We start from the raw sequence: 14,890 nt of genomic DNA, 5'->3' as shown, positions 1-14,890 counted from the left end.
GCTAAGAAATATTCTACAGTGAAGGTATCTGGCTCTCTGCTTGACTGAGGACACCCTCAAACAGACAACCTTTTGTTCAGATACAATCTTTTCTGTTTGGCCTTTGGTGAAGGTCTGACTGATGTCTTAGATGTGGCTAGACTTTGTAGAGCCTCTTATCTCTGTGTCTTCTGGATTGCTTCTGCCTATGGGTTTGTAGTAAAATAAAGTTTCTTTATACGGTTCAGTTGTTTTCATATGACTATTTGATATGAACAACAACAAATGGATATCCAAGTTATAATATAATATGCCACCAAATGATTCCAGACCAAATATTCTTCCAAAGTTTTCTCTGATGACCTTTCCAAGTGCAACATGACATGACCATGCAAATGCAAGTCTTGACTTTTTCAAGTCATGAAACAATAGGGTATCATTTCACTGTTTTGCTCAGGGATTTACTCCGGACCTAACCTCACCAAATAAGACCTTCAGACAATGCATTCTATGCCAAATCATTTTGCTCGAGAAGCTCCCGTATTAGGGAGGATATGCGGCCCAGGATTGTGCTTTGTGATTTGTGTCAACAGAAGTTGGATTGTTATGGTGGTCAGGCAGAGTGATTCCTCCTCTCCTTTCATATCATTCTGTGAACCTCTCCTTTATCCCCCTATAAAGCACTCATGGATTTTGATGTTTATAGCAATGCCTGCCTGGCAGAAATGCTGTCCTACAGTATATGCCACTCTCAGTGTCTGTAAATCGCTACATATCTAAAAAAGGAACATGTTTTGGATTGAAAACAACTCTAATGATGTAATCGGACCCAAAACAAACCCTCCATCCCATGCCGGCCCGCATGATCTGTCTCAAAAGGCCATGGGAATAGTTCAGACACCCACCTTGTTGCATAACTCCAATCATCAGTCAAAAGAGCAATGTCAAGGCTTTTTCAACCTTACGCTGAGCAGTGTGCCCCAGATATCACTGGTTTCAATCACAATCGTTTGAAAATGTGCCAAAATGCTGAATGCTGGAGGAAGTACTTGTCTTCTCAGCATTTCTCTTTTCTTTTTTAGTTTTTGTTTTGTCTCAGACACATTTGATTTTTGTGTTCTCTGTCAGAGCCACAAAGCTAGCAGAATAACAAGAAAATGTGTTAATTAGAGTCAAGAAGGCTTTCAAAGTACTGTACCTAGTCTGTTTAGATAAACCTGTGTATGTATGTACTGTCCCTGTCTAGCCATCTGAGAGTTAATACCTATGTTTTAGCCTGTGAGACTTGTGTGTGTTGACAGTAAATCTGACTCAACTTCACCTGAGTAGTGCACACCTGTCTGCACAGACCCTTTTCGGCCCCGTACGTCTGCCAGCCTAAATCTTTGCCACATCCCAGACACAAAAACACATGCCAGAGCAGTGCGGGCAACTGGCAATGGAATCAGTCAGCTGATGACGCAGCTCAACCATGTCTGACATGAAGGTGGCTCAGAATTCAACAACCCAAACAGTGACAGTTCAGACAATCAACATGTCTGACTTCTGTTGACTGAAATTCCTGTTTGTCTTTGCCCCCATGGTACATTATAATCCGACATGGAATCGGCTGGCCCCATGGGATCCGATTTACACACCCACATGAATAATGTGGTGTGGCCTTTTGTCCACAAACATGGAAATACTGAGACAGTCTGGGGGGGGGAAGGGGATGGAGGCGGGGGCGCCCGAAACTTGCCGTAATTGTCTGTGATTTGCTGTAACATCAAGCTGTGTTTGCAGCATTCCTCCCCTGTGTCGTGTAAAATGGTTATTTTTTTTCCGCCACTGTGCTGGCATGTGAGGTTGCCTGGTTCTCAGTAGCCGGGAGCACCCCTTTTATGGTCATATCTGAGCAAAAAGACAAACATAGGCCAAGTAGTCCAAAGGGGGGAACACTGTGTGTAGAGGCTGATCATTACACGTTGACCCTACTGGACATTATCTGCCTCGTTGTTAAAAAACAGCTGCAGAGCTGGAATGTCTGTTTCGGGATGCCTGTTGCCAGCTAAGATAACATTTTGCCTGGTATGAAGCTATCGTGCTTCTTGACTGCCTCTCCCTAATGTTATTCATTTTTGCAGGGGCTTTCATGTTGTCATTTCCAGTTACATCATTCTTTTTCAATACTCATTTTGAGTAATAAAATCTTCTGGGCCATGCTGTGAGGCTCCATTAATAAAATATGTCTGGACTACAACGACAATGACATTCCTGAGAGGGAATTAAGTCCACATTAACTAGGGTCTCTGAAAATGAGAAACAAAACAAAATTCTTTAGTGATGTATAAGATGTTTGGTGGGTGGGGGGTCTGTTAGAAATCAAGCACATCCACCAGGTTTGATCAAGCATTTAGGGCAAACTAAATTTGGCCCCAGGTGTTTGTCAGCACTGACCACTGGGTGGTTGTCTATCACCAAGTCAAAAAAGTGTTTTTTGGTATGCCACAGATTATTAAGACTAATTGAGACTGCAGGGTACTGTATGTGATAATCTTAATCCACCCTATATAGCCACAATGAGTATAGGTTCACCTCTCGGTTGGTGTGAATAATGCCCATTTTAGTCGTGTCTTACTACTGGACCTCTCCTCTCTTTAACAGAATGTGTCATTGCCCTCTTCACACAGCTTTGCTAGGAAGTTGAGTGATTCAGACCTCAAGATAAGGCATCTACCAAATATGATCTGTCTGGGGATAGAGCGCCTCACCTCAGGCTAAACACAACAATGTATTTCCCGTCTTAAGAACTTGGCCTCTTTCTTTAGCGTCTCTCCATCCTCCTCATGCTTCTGTTCTGTTCTGTTCTGTCCGTCTGACTCGGCCCATCCCACATGCGCAGTGTTCATTGTGGTCTGGAGCAGTTCCACTGGAGCCAAATTGAGCTGGGGGGCGTAGCCTGCTAGGTTACATAGAGACAGTTTTGGGTGATCAAACTCACTGAACCCTGATGGGATATGAAACAGAACATCCTTTAACATCAGTCGCTCATAATATAGATAAAAAGGTATTCCACTTTTTGGAAATCGTCGTCATTGTCATTTCATTGCCCATGAGTTTGTCTTAGATCACGATTGGCCATTTGAGAGACTTAAGCTGTTTTATACTACTGGGCCCCGCTTTTAACCCTGGGTACAGTTCAGGCAAGGGTCTAGTCTTCCAGTGATTTTAAAACCTGATTATGTCTCCAGGTGTAGTGACCCCGGGTCAAACCAGATTTATTACCGGGCAGAACATGCTTTAAAGAGCCATGACCCGAACATATTACAGTTTACGTCTTCGGGTTGAAGTTCTGTGAAGTAGGAAGAACTTTAGAAGTAGTTCCTAGAATGAATTTAATGCGTGAATGGTTAGCATTCACATGCTCATACAGTAGTTCTCTCTAGCTGATCTCTAGCTCAGACAGACACTGCTGTTGATCGTCTAGCCTCCTCTTCTTTTTAAGAAACAAAACTTGTTACCATCATCTCCTTACCCCATGCTTTCCACTGGGCAGCAGCAAGACCAAACCCTGCCTTTCCTTTCTGCACCTGACAAACAATATGTTGCAGTTGACAATGTGTAACTGCTTCCTGCGGATTCTTCTTCTTTCTTCTCACTGTTAGGGCAGTATCCTAGATGACTGGATCCTTAGGCTAGACTACAAGTATTCCATTTTCATTTTAATCTGAACAGGAATCTTGAATAACTCCACCAATCTGGTCATTCCTTTTCCTTACAATGCTACTGTAGGCTACATACCGCACTTAATAGAATAATAACTGTAATTTAATTTAAGTGCTTTGCTGAGTTACAATAAAAGAGAGAAAAATGTAACCAAGGTGTTACCCCATAAGCTACCTGCTTGAAACAAATTGATGTTATTGTCTGAAATGTTGATAAGTTTAACATCGTGAATGAAAGGAATTTGAACAACAAATCTTTGATGGAGAGTGATGACAGGAAGGATATAGCCAGGGAGCCAGATAAGTGCTAGCCTGATTACCATCGACTTTCAAAGGCTCTGCGAGACTTTAGTCTGACCAACAGCCTGTGCTAACACGGTTTCTTGCCAGCGCTGGTTGACCCGCCTCCTTTAAGTGCCTCGGTTTGCTACTGGTAGATGTCAGAAAGCGGATTGCCGAGTTTAAACCAATAACAACACTCTTTCCGCTGCCTTGAACACGCCTCTACCCAGAGCCGTTGGAGCTGCTCAAAGTTGATTGGTTCTCGACCAAAGGGGGCAGTTCCGCAGATTTCGGGAACTCAGAAATCCTTCTCAATGAGCAGTTGACCAGACCAGCAGCAAAAGCCTGAAGGTGTTGCGTCGCTGGGAGGGCGTGCCAGGCTAGATAAGTGCTGTTTAAACACAACAAAGGAAGCAAAGGCACCTGATTTACCCTATGACCCTTGCCTTTCCTACCTTCCTGCCCATTAGGACCTTTTTACTGTGTCAGACGTTATCTTGAGATAAGCTTTGGCTTTATTTTTTAGGGAATGTGGAAAATGGGAAAACACAGCTGAGGCAAGTTTCAATGTGCTTGGTGTTTTGAGCATAATCCTTCCAAAAACAGCTGGATTTAAAAGCACTTTTCTAGGATATCAACAACAAAAGAGCCCTTTGACCACAAATTAGGTGTGTGTGTGTGTGTGTGTGTGTGTGTGTGTGTGTGTGTGTGTGTGTGTCTCGCAGGAACAGCTAGCATGTTATCTCTTTGGTGATTGTAGAAGAATCCGTTAAATTCACCAAAAACAAAAGGTCAGTATGTGTGGCCCATTTGCCCTAATAAGATGCAACCCTTGCCCTACCCAGAAGTTGACCCTTCTAACTGCAAAATACCTTCATGCATTCTTTCTGTAAATTACCATCTTTACCTCTGCCAAGCTCAGTGATCATTAACAGACTCTATATCTGCTATACAATCTTTAACACTCATGACAATAAGTTGCTTTGTATTTCTTTGTAATGCTGTTTTGGTTGCATGAGTAAAGCCGACAAACATAGTTGGTAAGATCTTCTTTAGGGAGAAGAGAGCATCTGTAGATTCTAAACACATGGCAAGGCAGAGTTAATAGTTCTACTTCTAGCTTCCTCTGTCTTGCCATGTGTTTAGTTGCCATAGTTTCGCAACAACTAAATTGTCATGACAACTCTGAAAGGTTTGTGTGTCTGGTTGCTATGGCAACCCAACCCTCTACTGGGCACTTTACTGATAGTGAATGCCAAAATGGTTGGTGTGTGTGGGTTTTCATTTAGGCTGTACAAGGATAAATGACGCATAGAGGGGAAACTAACGGTCCAATGTGGTTTCTGAAACTTCTAGACTTTTTTCTATTTTTTTCTTTTTTTTTTTTGCAAGTCATATGGCTCCACTCAGCTTCTGGGGAACCCCTGCCAATAAAGGAATGACTCACACAAGGCACAGTCTCACACACGCATGCAGGCAAGCACACATGCAAGGATACACGCATGCGCACAGGCACACACACACACACACACACACACACATACTCACACACTCACCCTGCATGATGATGATTACAGACTAGTGATGTGAGGCATCTGATCAGAGACCCTGTTGTAACTGGGTGTGGGGGAAAGCTGACAGCATTCTCACACCACCAAAACCATGCAAATATGAAAGTAACCAGTGCAGACTGCCCTCTTTAATTTCACGTGTCTAATTCACTTTGCACTATTCATGAGCAGACCACAAAGTGGCTGTTTTGAGAAAATGTTTACACCGCCGGTGCGAGTGCTACAGTCGGATCCTGAATTTGAGAAGGGGAAACGCTGCAGCCTTGTCACGCAGCCACATTCACGAGTCCAGCTGCATGGCTGAGCGGCCTAGCTTATGAAAACCCACCTGTGGCGGACTTCAGGGGCAGAGTAATCTCCTGCCCAAGGAGCCTGCCGTATGAGGAATGTGTGGCATGTGGTGCTCTCAAGCCTATTGTTCACTCACTGATGCGTCTCAAAGAACAGCTAGGAGCCTGTGCCGTTCTGAACAGGGAGTGCTACTCTGAGGTAAGTTTCACTGCAGGTACTGTAGGATAGAAGGCAAACCTACAGTAGAACCCATTATCAAGTGCTGCATTCACTGTGGTACAGACTGTCACAACCCTAAGGCAAGTTTGGCCCTGTGTTTGCTAGTTTAACCATCTCTGTGAAATCATGTATGTCACTGTTTCATTGTTATCAATTCAGCAAGAACAACAATTTACAAACAAATGACAAAGATCAGTTAGTCAGCGATCAACACAATACTACTGTAGAGAGCAACCTCATGTGACCTGTGTACGGTATCCTCAGAAAGACCGTTACTCTCAACATACTCTCTTATGTTTCTTTATAAGAGATAAAGAAACATCATAAAATCCATTCCCAGTCGTATGAGTCATGCTATAAACTGGCGTGGGAATATTGTGTGTTAAGAGCGCTAGGAGAGTGATAGATGAGAAACGGAACCCCCCCCCCCCCCCCCTCCACCTCCCCGTCAACAAATTCCTGGGGTCATTGCATGAAAACAGGCATGCAGCAACAGTGTTGAAAGAATGCACACAGAATGGCAAATGTCCAACATATATATACTTGCCTGACAACCATTTTAGTTTATAAATAGTTTGACAAATATTTTCACAGTGCAATTATCTTTGTTGTGTTACATACTTACACCCGTGTGAACATCTGACGCTGTAGATGCTCAGAGTATGCAAACAAGACAATCAAGGGATTGGAAAAGAGAGGTTTCTGTGAAATACATTAGGGGACCTAGAAATAATGGACATCTCAACGGAAACCTTTATGGGTATCTGAGATTCAAATGTTAACAGCCTGTGAAGGGATGGCCCTCGTCAGTTAGGATCCCCGGGGTCTGAGCTCTAGCTCTTTTCCACTAGCCAGGCTTGAGTGATGGCCGACAGGGTGGTGCCATGGAGACAGTCCCCCACCTTAAAGCGTCTCTGGAGCCTTGGACATCGAAAAAGAAAGGAAGTGCACAACTCCAGTGGAAACTCAGCATCACGTATGACCACAAACCCTCCATTCACCGAGAGCCACAGTGGAACTTTCTAAACATAGACGCTTCACATTGCCTGTGGCTTCTCCTCATCTGAAAGCTATAATAAGTGTTTTGCATAAAACCAGTCGTCGGCAGGAGCCTTTGCAAATAAGCTGTGCTGCTGAAAATGCAGTTGCTGAGTTTTTAAGGTCTTCAAATAGAACTGTCCTGGTGTCCATTCATGCTAAATCACTAGCTCAACAAAGCTCAAACCTATATAAACATTCTATGAAATGCATCCTATCCCCATTTCGACTAGTTAACTACTACTGTTATTTGGAGTTGTGTGATGAATTGCTATTTTCAGTTTAAAAATAAAAAAAGAAATTTATATTCTACTTTCACTCTTTCCATTGTGGCCATTCAACAGGTTTCTCAGGTTTCCATTACAGTAACATTAGAGTGGCTGATGCCAAACAATGGTTGCGTAGGTAACCGTGGTTCTATCAGTTTCAGATAACTTTGAGGACTTGGATGGATGTCCTTCATGAGTACATGCAGGTTGAGTATTTGTATCAACAAAGTCACCTGTACCCTGGGTGACGTATGCCCTTTGGCCCTGCCAAACTCTGGCAGTCATCAGAAATTCATGGAATCGTGATTACATACAGTATATGTAACCATTGTCCTACTTTGTTTCTGCTGAAGCAAAGATGACTAATACAAAGGGAATTTCTACTTGCCTTTTAAGGATGCTGTGAAGAAGTAGGAAGAACAGGTGTATAGCCACAGGGTGGTGTGGGACCACATTAACCCTATCAAGTCTCACAAATGTGCAGGTTGATTGATGTCCAAGATGCAGCTGCACAAATACGTATCTGCCAGGAGGACTCCTCATAGCGCCGGCCATGAAGTACATGTAGCCTACAGTAGATACACTCCTGGCTGACTGACCTTCAACATGAGGAGGGGTGAGGAAACCACTGCTCCCACAAGCATGACCAGTAGTTTCAACAATCCACTTTGATAGCCGCTGCTTGGACAGGGCGTGACCTCGCCTAAATCCCGTATGATAAACAAAAAAGGAATCCAGCAGACAGATTTCAGTGGTCATTTGAAGATAAGATTGAGCACAATAACTACATCAATTTTGAGTGACACCTCCCACCCTTTGCACACTGAGCTCAGCTCCCTCCCTCTTGTTGCAGGTTTAGTTCCATGTTCCTATTTTTCTACATGCATGGCTATGAATGAGGACTCTTTATGGCAAACCAGATGTACCTATGGGTACAAATGAAATAACCTGAACCACAAAATCTGCCAGGTTAGAGGCTGGTTTAGGCAGAGGGAGGCAACGTCTTTAGGAAAAAAGCGGGGTTTGGCCATTATGCCAATGTACATGAGAAGAGTCAGTTAGAATACACTTTTGATGGAACAGGAACTGCATGACAGGAAATGTTTCAACAGACTCTTTCATATTCTCTTTCAAATCTTTTGCGTCTCAGATTGGTGTTGATGAAATTGGGATCATCAGCATTCTCTGCACATGACGAAATCTTTCTTTACACACCCACTAAAAATCATTAAGCCACTGACCTAGAAAATCCTGGTCTAGAGCGGAGTGTTAAGCACAGTGGTGAAGATGCATTCTCACAAGATGTAAGCAGCCCTTACCAATGAGCCCCAGGCAAAAACTCATTTTCAGAATTAATAGGCTATATCCGTAGATTCGTTATTCAGTCATTTGAACATTATTGGGCTACGTTTTGCATTTTTCCAGGCGATATTTTCATTTGTAACTCCTTGTCAGTCAATAGTGAAAGTAAATTACTTAGTTAGTTACTTAGTTAGTTTCAGTACAGTTTGCCTTTGAGTTCAAATAACAGGCAAGTGCCGATGCATGCAGGCTATACTCTGCTAGTCACACGTTTTAGTAAAGTACTAGGGGAGTACTGTAGGCTAGTGCAAGCACATTCCTTCAGGTGCACTGACTGTCAAAATACGCACTGTTTGATGTTGTGCTGCTGGTTCTTAAAGGGAATGACAGATGTCATTCTCATCAGTTTACAGGATGTTACGCCATAACACACACATGACTAATTAAGAAACATAAGACTAACTGGCGTCTGATCACAAAATCACACCATTAAATTGGCATTGTGGATTGGACACGCCTGAACTGTCTTAAGCTTTGCGTCTCACAAGGCATTTAAGATTGCTGAAATAGGGCCCTGGGGTACTGTACACATAGTAGCAAATAAGCTAATTTTCCAAAAGTGGGCATGATCCTTTTAAGCTTTCATGGTTAGCGTTTATAAGTCCTGTATAGCTAATTGGCCCTATTTACTCACTTGAGGATGGAGCTATATAAACTTGCCAAGAACAGTCTTCATGTTGATGTTGACTTGTTGTATGCTCAGATGAATATCAAAACACTATTGTGGCCACTGGTCAACTGTAAAAACAAATATACTGTAGGTAACTAATAGTTGGTACAGTATCTTCAATGAATTCTCCTGTCAAGTCTTTCCTCAATGATATCTACTGTAAGTACTTATACATATTTATTATTTAAAATACATATTTTGCTATGATAATCTGTATATTTTCTGTAAGATACAGTATTACAAGCAAGATAATAAGACCTCTTCACCATTTTTTTTGCATTTCATACTTGTATGACCTAGTTCAGTTATGTACTTTACCATTCATAAAATTCAGTTATGCGCTTCCTTCATGTTCATATGGGGTGAGAATAAGTTTTAATCAGTTACTAATAACACAGGAGCCAGTCACACCTCTCTGCATTACTGAGTTGTCTAGTGACTCATCACTTAATTTTCGCTCATCAGGCTTTCACTGACAACTGGAGGGAGGAGATAAACATCACTGTCATAAACCTGTTTGTTTATTGCTTATCATGAAGAGGACACTGAATGACATAACGTCCCCTAAAGACACAAATAGAGAAAGTTTCGAGGGGTTTTATATTAACAACAACTCTTGTTGCTCTACAAAAGTCAGCTCTAAGATGAAGTATGGTCTCAATGTATCTAAGGTGACAAAGTTGAGTGAAGTTATTAACAATGTGTTAACACAGTATGGGTATTTTATTCATGTTATGGTTTATAGCTTATTCTTCACTCTTCGTGTTTTTTACACTATGAGTCACTACATAGTAAGATGTAAATCGTGTGATGAAATAAGACATTCAAAACGATTTTAAGATGCTTTTGTTTTTAATAGGAACTGTCTGATCAAGTACAACACAACATCCAAACACTGGTGAAAAAAGGCCAAAACAATGCCACAAGTCAGAGGTACAAAAATAAACCACCATTGCTCCAAAAAACATTTTCTCAAACAAATCAGATAATGTCATTACACCTTAAATTAAATTTTCCATGTCTGTATACCTTGTCGCCTTAAGGCAAGAATGATAGGAACGATTTGCCTTACTACTGAATGGGGTTGGTAAGAGCAACAAGGGCACAATAAGTTATAAAATCTTCTTGTTAAAAGTGGACCTTGAGGTGTTAGTGTTGCATTGGTAAGGTGAAGGTGAAAGGAGGAGGATCAGTACTGCCTCTCCTTGGTGTCTGTACTTGAGGACACAATTTTGCCATCCACCAGTGTCTGTGTGATTGTTGTGACTTTTGTCTTCAGTGATTTCGGGTCTTCCACGGCATCTTGAAGTCTGTTGATAAAAAAAAAAAGGTGTTTCCGCACCATTACACACCCGTTTTTGATGATTGTTATTGTTTTTTGATCATTGTAATGTGCACAGGCTAAGTTATCTACCACTGATTAATCAGTGTGCGTGTCAAATTAATCTTACCTCTTGTAGATCCAATAAATGGCATTGTAAAGATGATTTTTTCTCTGTGCCACTTACTTGAAGTCCTCTCCGTCCAGGAGGCGCTTGTAGGTGGCGATCTCAGCCTCCAGCTTCATCTTGATGTTGAGCAGGGCCTCGTACTCGTGCGTCTGCTGCTGGATGTTGTTGCGCAGCTGCATCAGCTCGGACTCCAGGCCCCGGAGGATATCGTTCAGGCTCTCCATCTCCATGTTGTAGCGCATCTCCGTGTCACGCAGGGTGCCCTCCAGCGACCCTTTCTGTTGGAGACACAAGTGAACGGGGAGGAAGATTCGTCATTTTTTTTTCTTTTTTTTTTTCTTTTCTTTCTTTTTTATTGCCAAAAATATAATCAAAAACATGAAATAACATGTTACATACAGTATAAACACACAAACAATTTTACTTAACCACCCACCCTCACCCACCCACTACACCCCCCCTACCCTCCCCATACCCCCCAAGATTCGTCATTTGTGAAAACGGCAAATGAACAACACGAGGTGAGTGGGAGGAAAGGGATCATGTTGTGCAGGGGGTGCAGGTGCTTACCAAGCTTTTCTGTGACTCCAGCTCGATCTCGAGCGTCTGGAGCTGTCTGCGGAGGTCGGTGGACTCTGTTTTGGCGCCCTGCAGGGCCTCTGTGCTCTGCGTCATCTGAACCTGGATTTCTGAGATCTGTTCAGGAGATGCAAAAAGAAAATGCAATGAGAAGATATCTAGTGTGGACTTATGTGGTCTATGCAACTAGATAGAGAAATAGAATTTACACGTACTGTAGCTAGAAGTTAAAGACAAGGACGAGTAATCAAATGGTCAAATGTTTTATTCATACCTGTGATTCGTGCCATTTCTTGAGCTCATCCTGATTCTTTTGCGCCATCTTCTCGTATTTTGACCTCATCTCCTCCATAATTTGAGCGAGATCTTGACCCTTTGGCGCATCCACATCTACCTGGACGCCAGACTGCGCGATCTGGTTACGCAGTTCATTGACTTCCTGTTGTAAAAAAAACACAATCAAGATTAAACAAGTTAATACAGAATAATTTATTGTGGGTTAAGTAGACTTTGGTCCAACAGCCATGAATGCTTACATTGTCATGGTTCTTCTTCAGGAAGATCAACTCCTCCTTCAGAGACTCAATCTCACTCTCAAGGTTCATGCGGTTGAGGTTGGTGTCATCGATGACCTTCCTCAGGCCAACAATATCTGCCTCCACAGACTGGCGAATGGCCAGCTCAGACTCATACCTGTGCAGTGGACACAAGATGGTGAAAATCAGATCATGTCTGGACGCCCACAGAAACTGGGTACAATATTGTATCAAATGTGACTGTGCAGGACTTACTTCACTCTGAAGTCATCTGCAGCCAGACGGGCGTTGTCAATCTGGAGAACCAAGCGGGCGTTGTCCACAGTGGCATCAAACACCTGTTTGACCAAAAGAGACAGTTAGTGTCTGCATCAACTGACTGCAGCTGCCTATCAACCCCAATATCAACTGTCAATATTTCTTTCTCACTCGTTAGTCTAGACATGATGTGAGTGTAATAGGTGCCATAAAATAACTATCACGTCGTAAATGGCAGAATGTATCGAATGTGTCTACGGTAACACAGCAAATGTGTGAAATTTGACATTCTGGATGGCGATAGCAGGATTTGTTCCCAGAGGCTAACATGTTTGCTTTGATAAGGAGGAGATACAAGAGAAAGTAGCAAAGTCCACAGGCTAATCATTAACGGGCCTCCAGAGACTGTGGGAAAGCTCCTGATGTGTGCTGGACACGACTGGCCGGCTTTGGGGTGGAGGTCAGGGCTCGGCTTCCTGTTTTGCGGCCTGTTAGAGACGACAGGCTCCACAGGGCCACCAACACACAGTTGGATCATCAGAGGGAAAGACCAAGCGAGTCGTCCCAATCAGCCTTTGAGATAAGCTTCTGTCTTGACTGAGGAATTTGGGTAGATTATGTCACTTAATAGTAACAGATTAGGGAAGGTATTGGAGGTCATAAAAAACGGACACTGGGAAGAAGTGGCTCCACCTCCAAAAACATTTGAATACAGAATTAGTCTTCTGCACACACATTATGTTCCCCAGAGATGATTCATCCACTGGGTGGACACTTGACTTCAGATTGAGTGGTACTCAAGAGGGTGTGAAACACTAATCAAACATGGATTTGTCTGCAGTGTGACAATTAGTCAACACCCGCTACTGGTGTGATGCGTGTCAAATTATAAATGACTTTATCTATCTAGCCCGAGGACACACCCAGTATACTGTATAAAAGAGTTGCTGTGATGGCAACGTAATTTTATAGTCCATTTTATAGTCCTTTTCATGTGATTCACTGATGTTCATGCGCTCTTTATTTTCTGTCAAAAAAACAGGGTCCTGATCAAATTTAAATTTGGTCTCTAATTAAAAAAAAACGTGTCCCTGTACAGGACTCTCAGTATGTTCCATTGACAGCAGGTTTCCTCCTCTTTTTCCCCTCTGCGGGTGAAAAAAAAACACTCCTTGAAGTCAGCTATTTTCCAGCCACTGGGATTAAATAAACGTCTAGATGTGTAGCACAGAAAAGATAAATACAGGAAGTCTATGCGTATTCACACAGATGTCAGCCACAGGCAGGGGTCCAGAGAGGGGGGAACAGGAGCCAAAGGTATTCCCCCTTCATAGAACTTCCTGTTGATCCTTGGGCCTTTCCTGTTAATCGCTGGCAATCAGACAGCTAACGTTATCTGAATGCCATCTCCTCCTTGTTTTGGCCCCTTAAACACACCCCCACCCCCACACCTACCCACGCATGCTTTACAAAAGTTTCCCAGCAACAGTCTCTCTCACCACAGAAATGTCTCATGTTCCCTTCATAGGCCATTAAATCAAGTCAAGTCTCTCCCACTTGGCTCTCTCCTTGCATTCAACCAAAACTAAAACTAAATCACCCCTTATGCCCACAAGAATTTCAATGTGCCCCCAAATGTCCACTTACCTTCTTGCGAAGCTCGTCCAGGACGACCTGGAAGCGGCTGTAGTCGTTGACATCAGGGCCTCTCTTCTCCAGGGCCTGCCTGATCTGTGTCTCCAGCTTGCCGTTGGCCTGCTCCAGGCTGCGCACCTTGTCCAGGTAGGTGGCCAGACGGTCGTTCAGGTTCTGCATGGCTCCCTTCTCGTTGCCCATGATGTGGCCCATGGCCTCTCCGCCGCCACTCACGTGCACGGAGAAGCCTCCGGAGGAGGCCGGGAGGCCGCTGCGCAGCCCGGAGTAGGAGGAGGAGGAGATGCGGGTGCCCTGGCCCCCCGCACCCCCGTAGATGCTGGCCGCCCGGTAGGCAGGGGCCATGGAGGTGCGGGTGATGGAGCTCTGAGCCAGGGGCACGTTGGAGCGACGGATGGAGTAGGAGGTTCTCGTGCTCATGGTGGCTGGACAAGTGGCAGAGTTGTGTGAGAGTGAGAGTGAGAGAAAGAGAGAGAGAGAGTTGAGCGCACAGACACACAGGATAGGGAGGGAGGCACACATGCCGGCTTTATATCTCCGCCTGGAAACCAGGGGCTCAGTCCCGCCCCTCCAGGGCCCCTCCCACCCGCTCCCCTAACTCCTCCCTCTTTCCTTGTCCACTCATGCTGGCCTCCTGCTCCGCTGCAGGAGTGAGTCTGGGTGGTTCAATTCTACTGACTGATGCAACAACTTTCTGGAAATACTGTACAATTTGTGTCACATGATATGTACTTCCTCAATCTCAAAAAAACGTCAGGCAGTGTTATATACAGTATATGTGTCAGTGTGCGGTCATTTAAACAAAATAGATTTTGTATGTAATGAATGAACCAATGACAGACCATTTTTGTTGTTTGAAATGTTAATATTTTCACCTCTTATCTTTTAGTGGTGAATGTTTTCTGTTTTATACATATACAGATATATTACTACAATATAAGTGCTCAAAATCAAGATCGCTAAAGCGGAGCTATCAGACGATAGTAATATTCACAAAACCTCCCAGTTAAGTGTATACATCTACTCCA

The 14,890-nt window shown here is 43.4% G+C and overlaps 1 protein-coding gene across 2 annotated transcripts; it reads right to left on the bottom strand.

Annotated features, from left to right (window-relative positions):
* Positions 1-10,218: 10,218 nt before the first annotated feature.
* LOC134087560 (keratin, type I cytoskeletal 18-like) lies at positions 10,219-14,357 on the bottom strand. Of its 2 annotated transcripts, none has more exons than XR_009939834.1 (7): positions 13,857-14,357; positions 12,207-12,289; positions 11,952-12,108; positions 11,690-11,854; positions 11,407-11,532; positions 10,837-11,114; positions 10,219-10,695 (listed from the first exon to the last, which is right to left on the bottom strand). XR_009939834.1 is itself a non-coding variant. In XM_062541131.1 (7 exons), exons 1-7 carry the CDS (start codon positions 14,280-14,282, stop codon positions 10,575-10,577), a joined length of 1,299 nt encoding a protein of 432 aa, XP_062397115.1. In that variant the 5' UTR covers positions 14,283-14,357; the 3' UTR covers positions 10,219-10,574. The 2 variants fall into 2 exon arrangements, 1 of the variants encoding a protein (XP_062397115.1); XM_062541131.1 differs by having other exon boundaries at positions 10,894-11,114.
* Positions 14,358-14,890: the final 533 nt, after the last annotated feature.

This window comes from Sardina pilchardus, chromosome 7, assembly GCF_963854185.1.
Source record: "Sardina pilchardus chromosome 7, fSarPil1.1, whole genome shotgun sequence".
NCBI lineage: Eukaryota > Metazoa > Chordata > Actinopteri > Clupeiformes > Clupeidae > Sardina > Sardina pilchardus.
The sequence above is the reverse complement of the archived record's forward strand: the minus strand, read 5'-3'. Positions and strand labels throughout refer to the sequence as shown.

Coding starts and splice junctions, on each gene's coding strand:
- LOC134087560 (XM_062541131.1), bottom strand. CDS start 14,282: ATGAGCACGAGAACCTCCTACTCCATCCGTCGCTCCAACGTGCCCCTG. Junction 11,533..11,689: donor AGAAATGGCACGAATCACAG/GTATGAATAAAA, acceptor TCTCCTGAACAG/ATCTCAGAAATCCAGGTTCA. Junction 11,115..11,406: donor TGGAGTCACAGAAAAGCTTG/GTAAGCACCTGC, acceptor TGTCTCCAACAG/AAAGGGTCGCTGGAGGGCAC.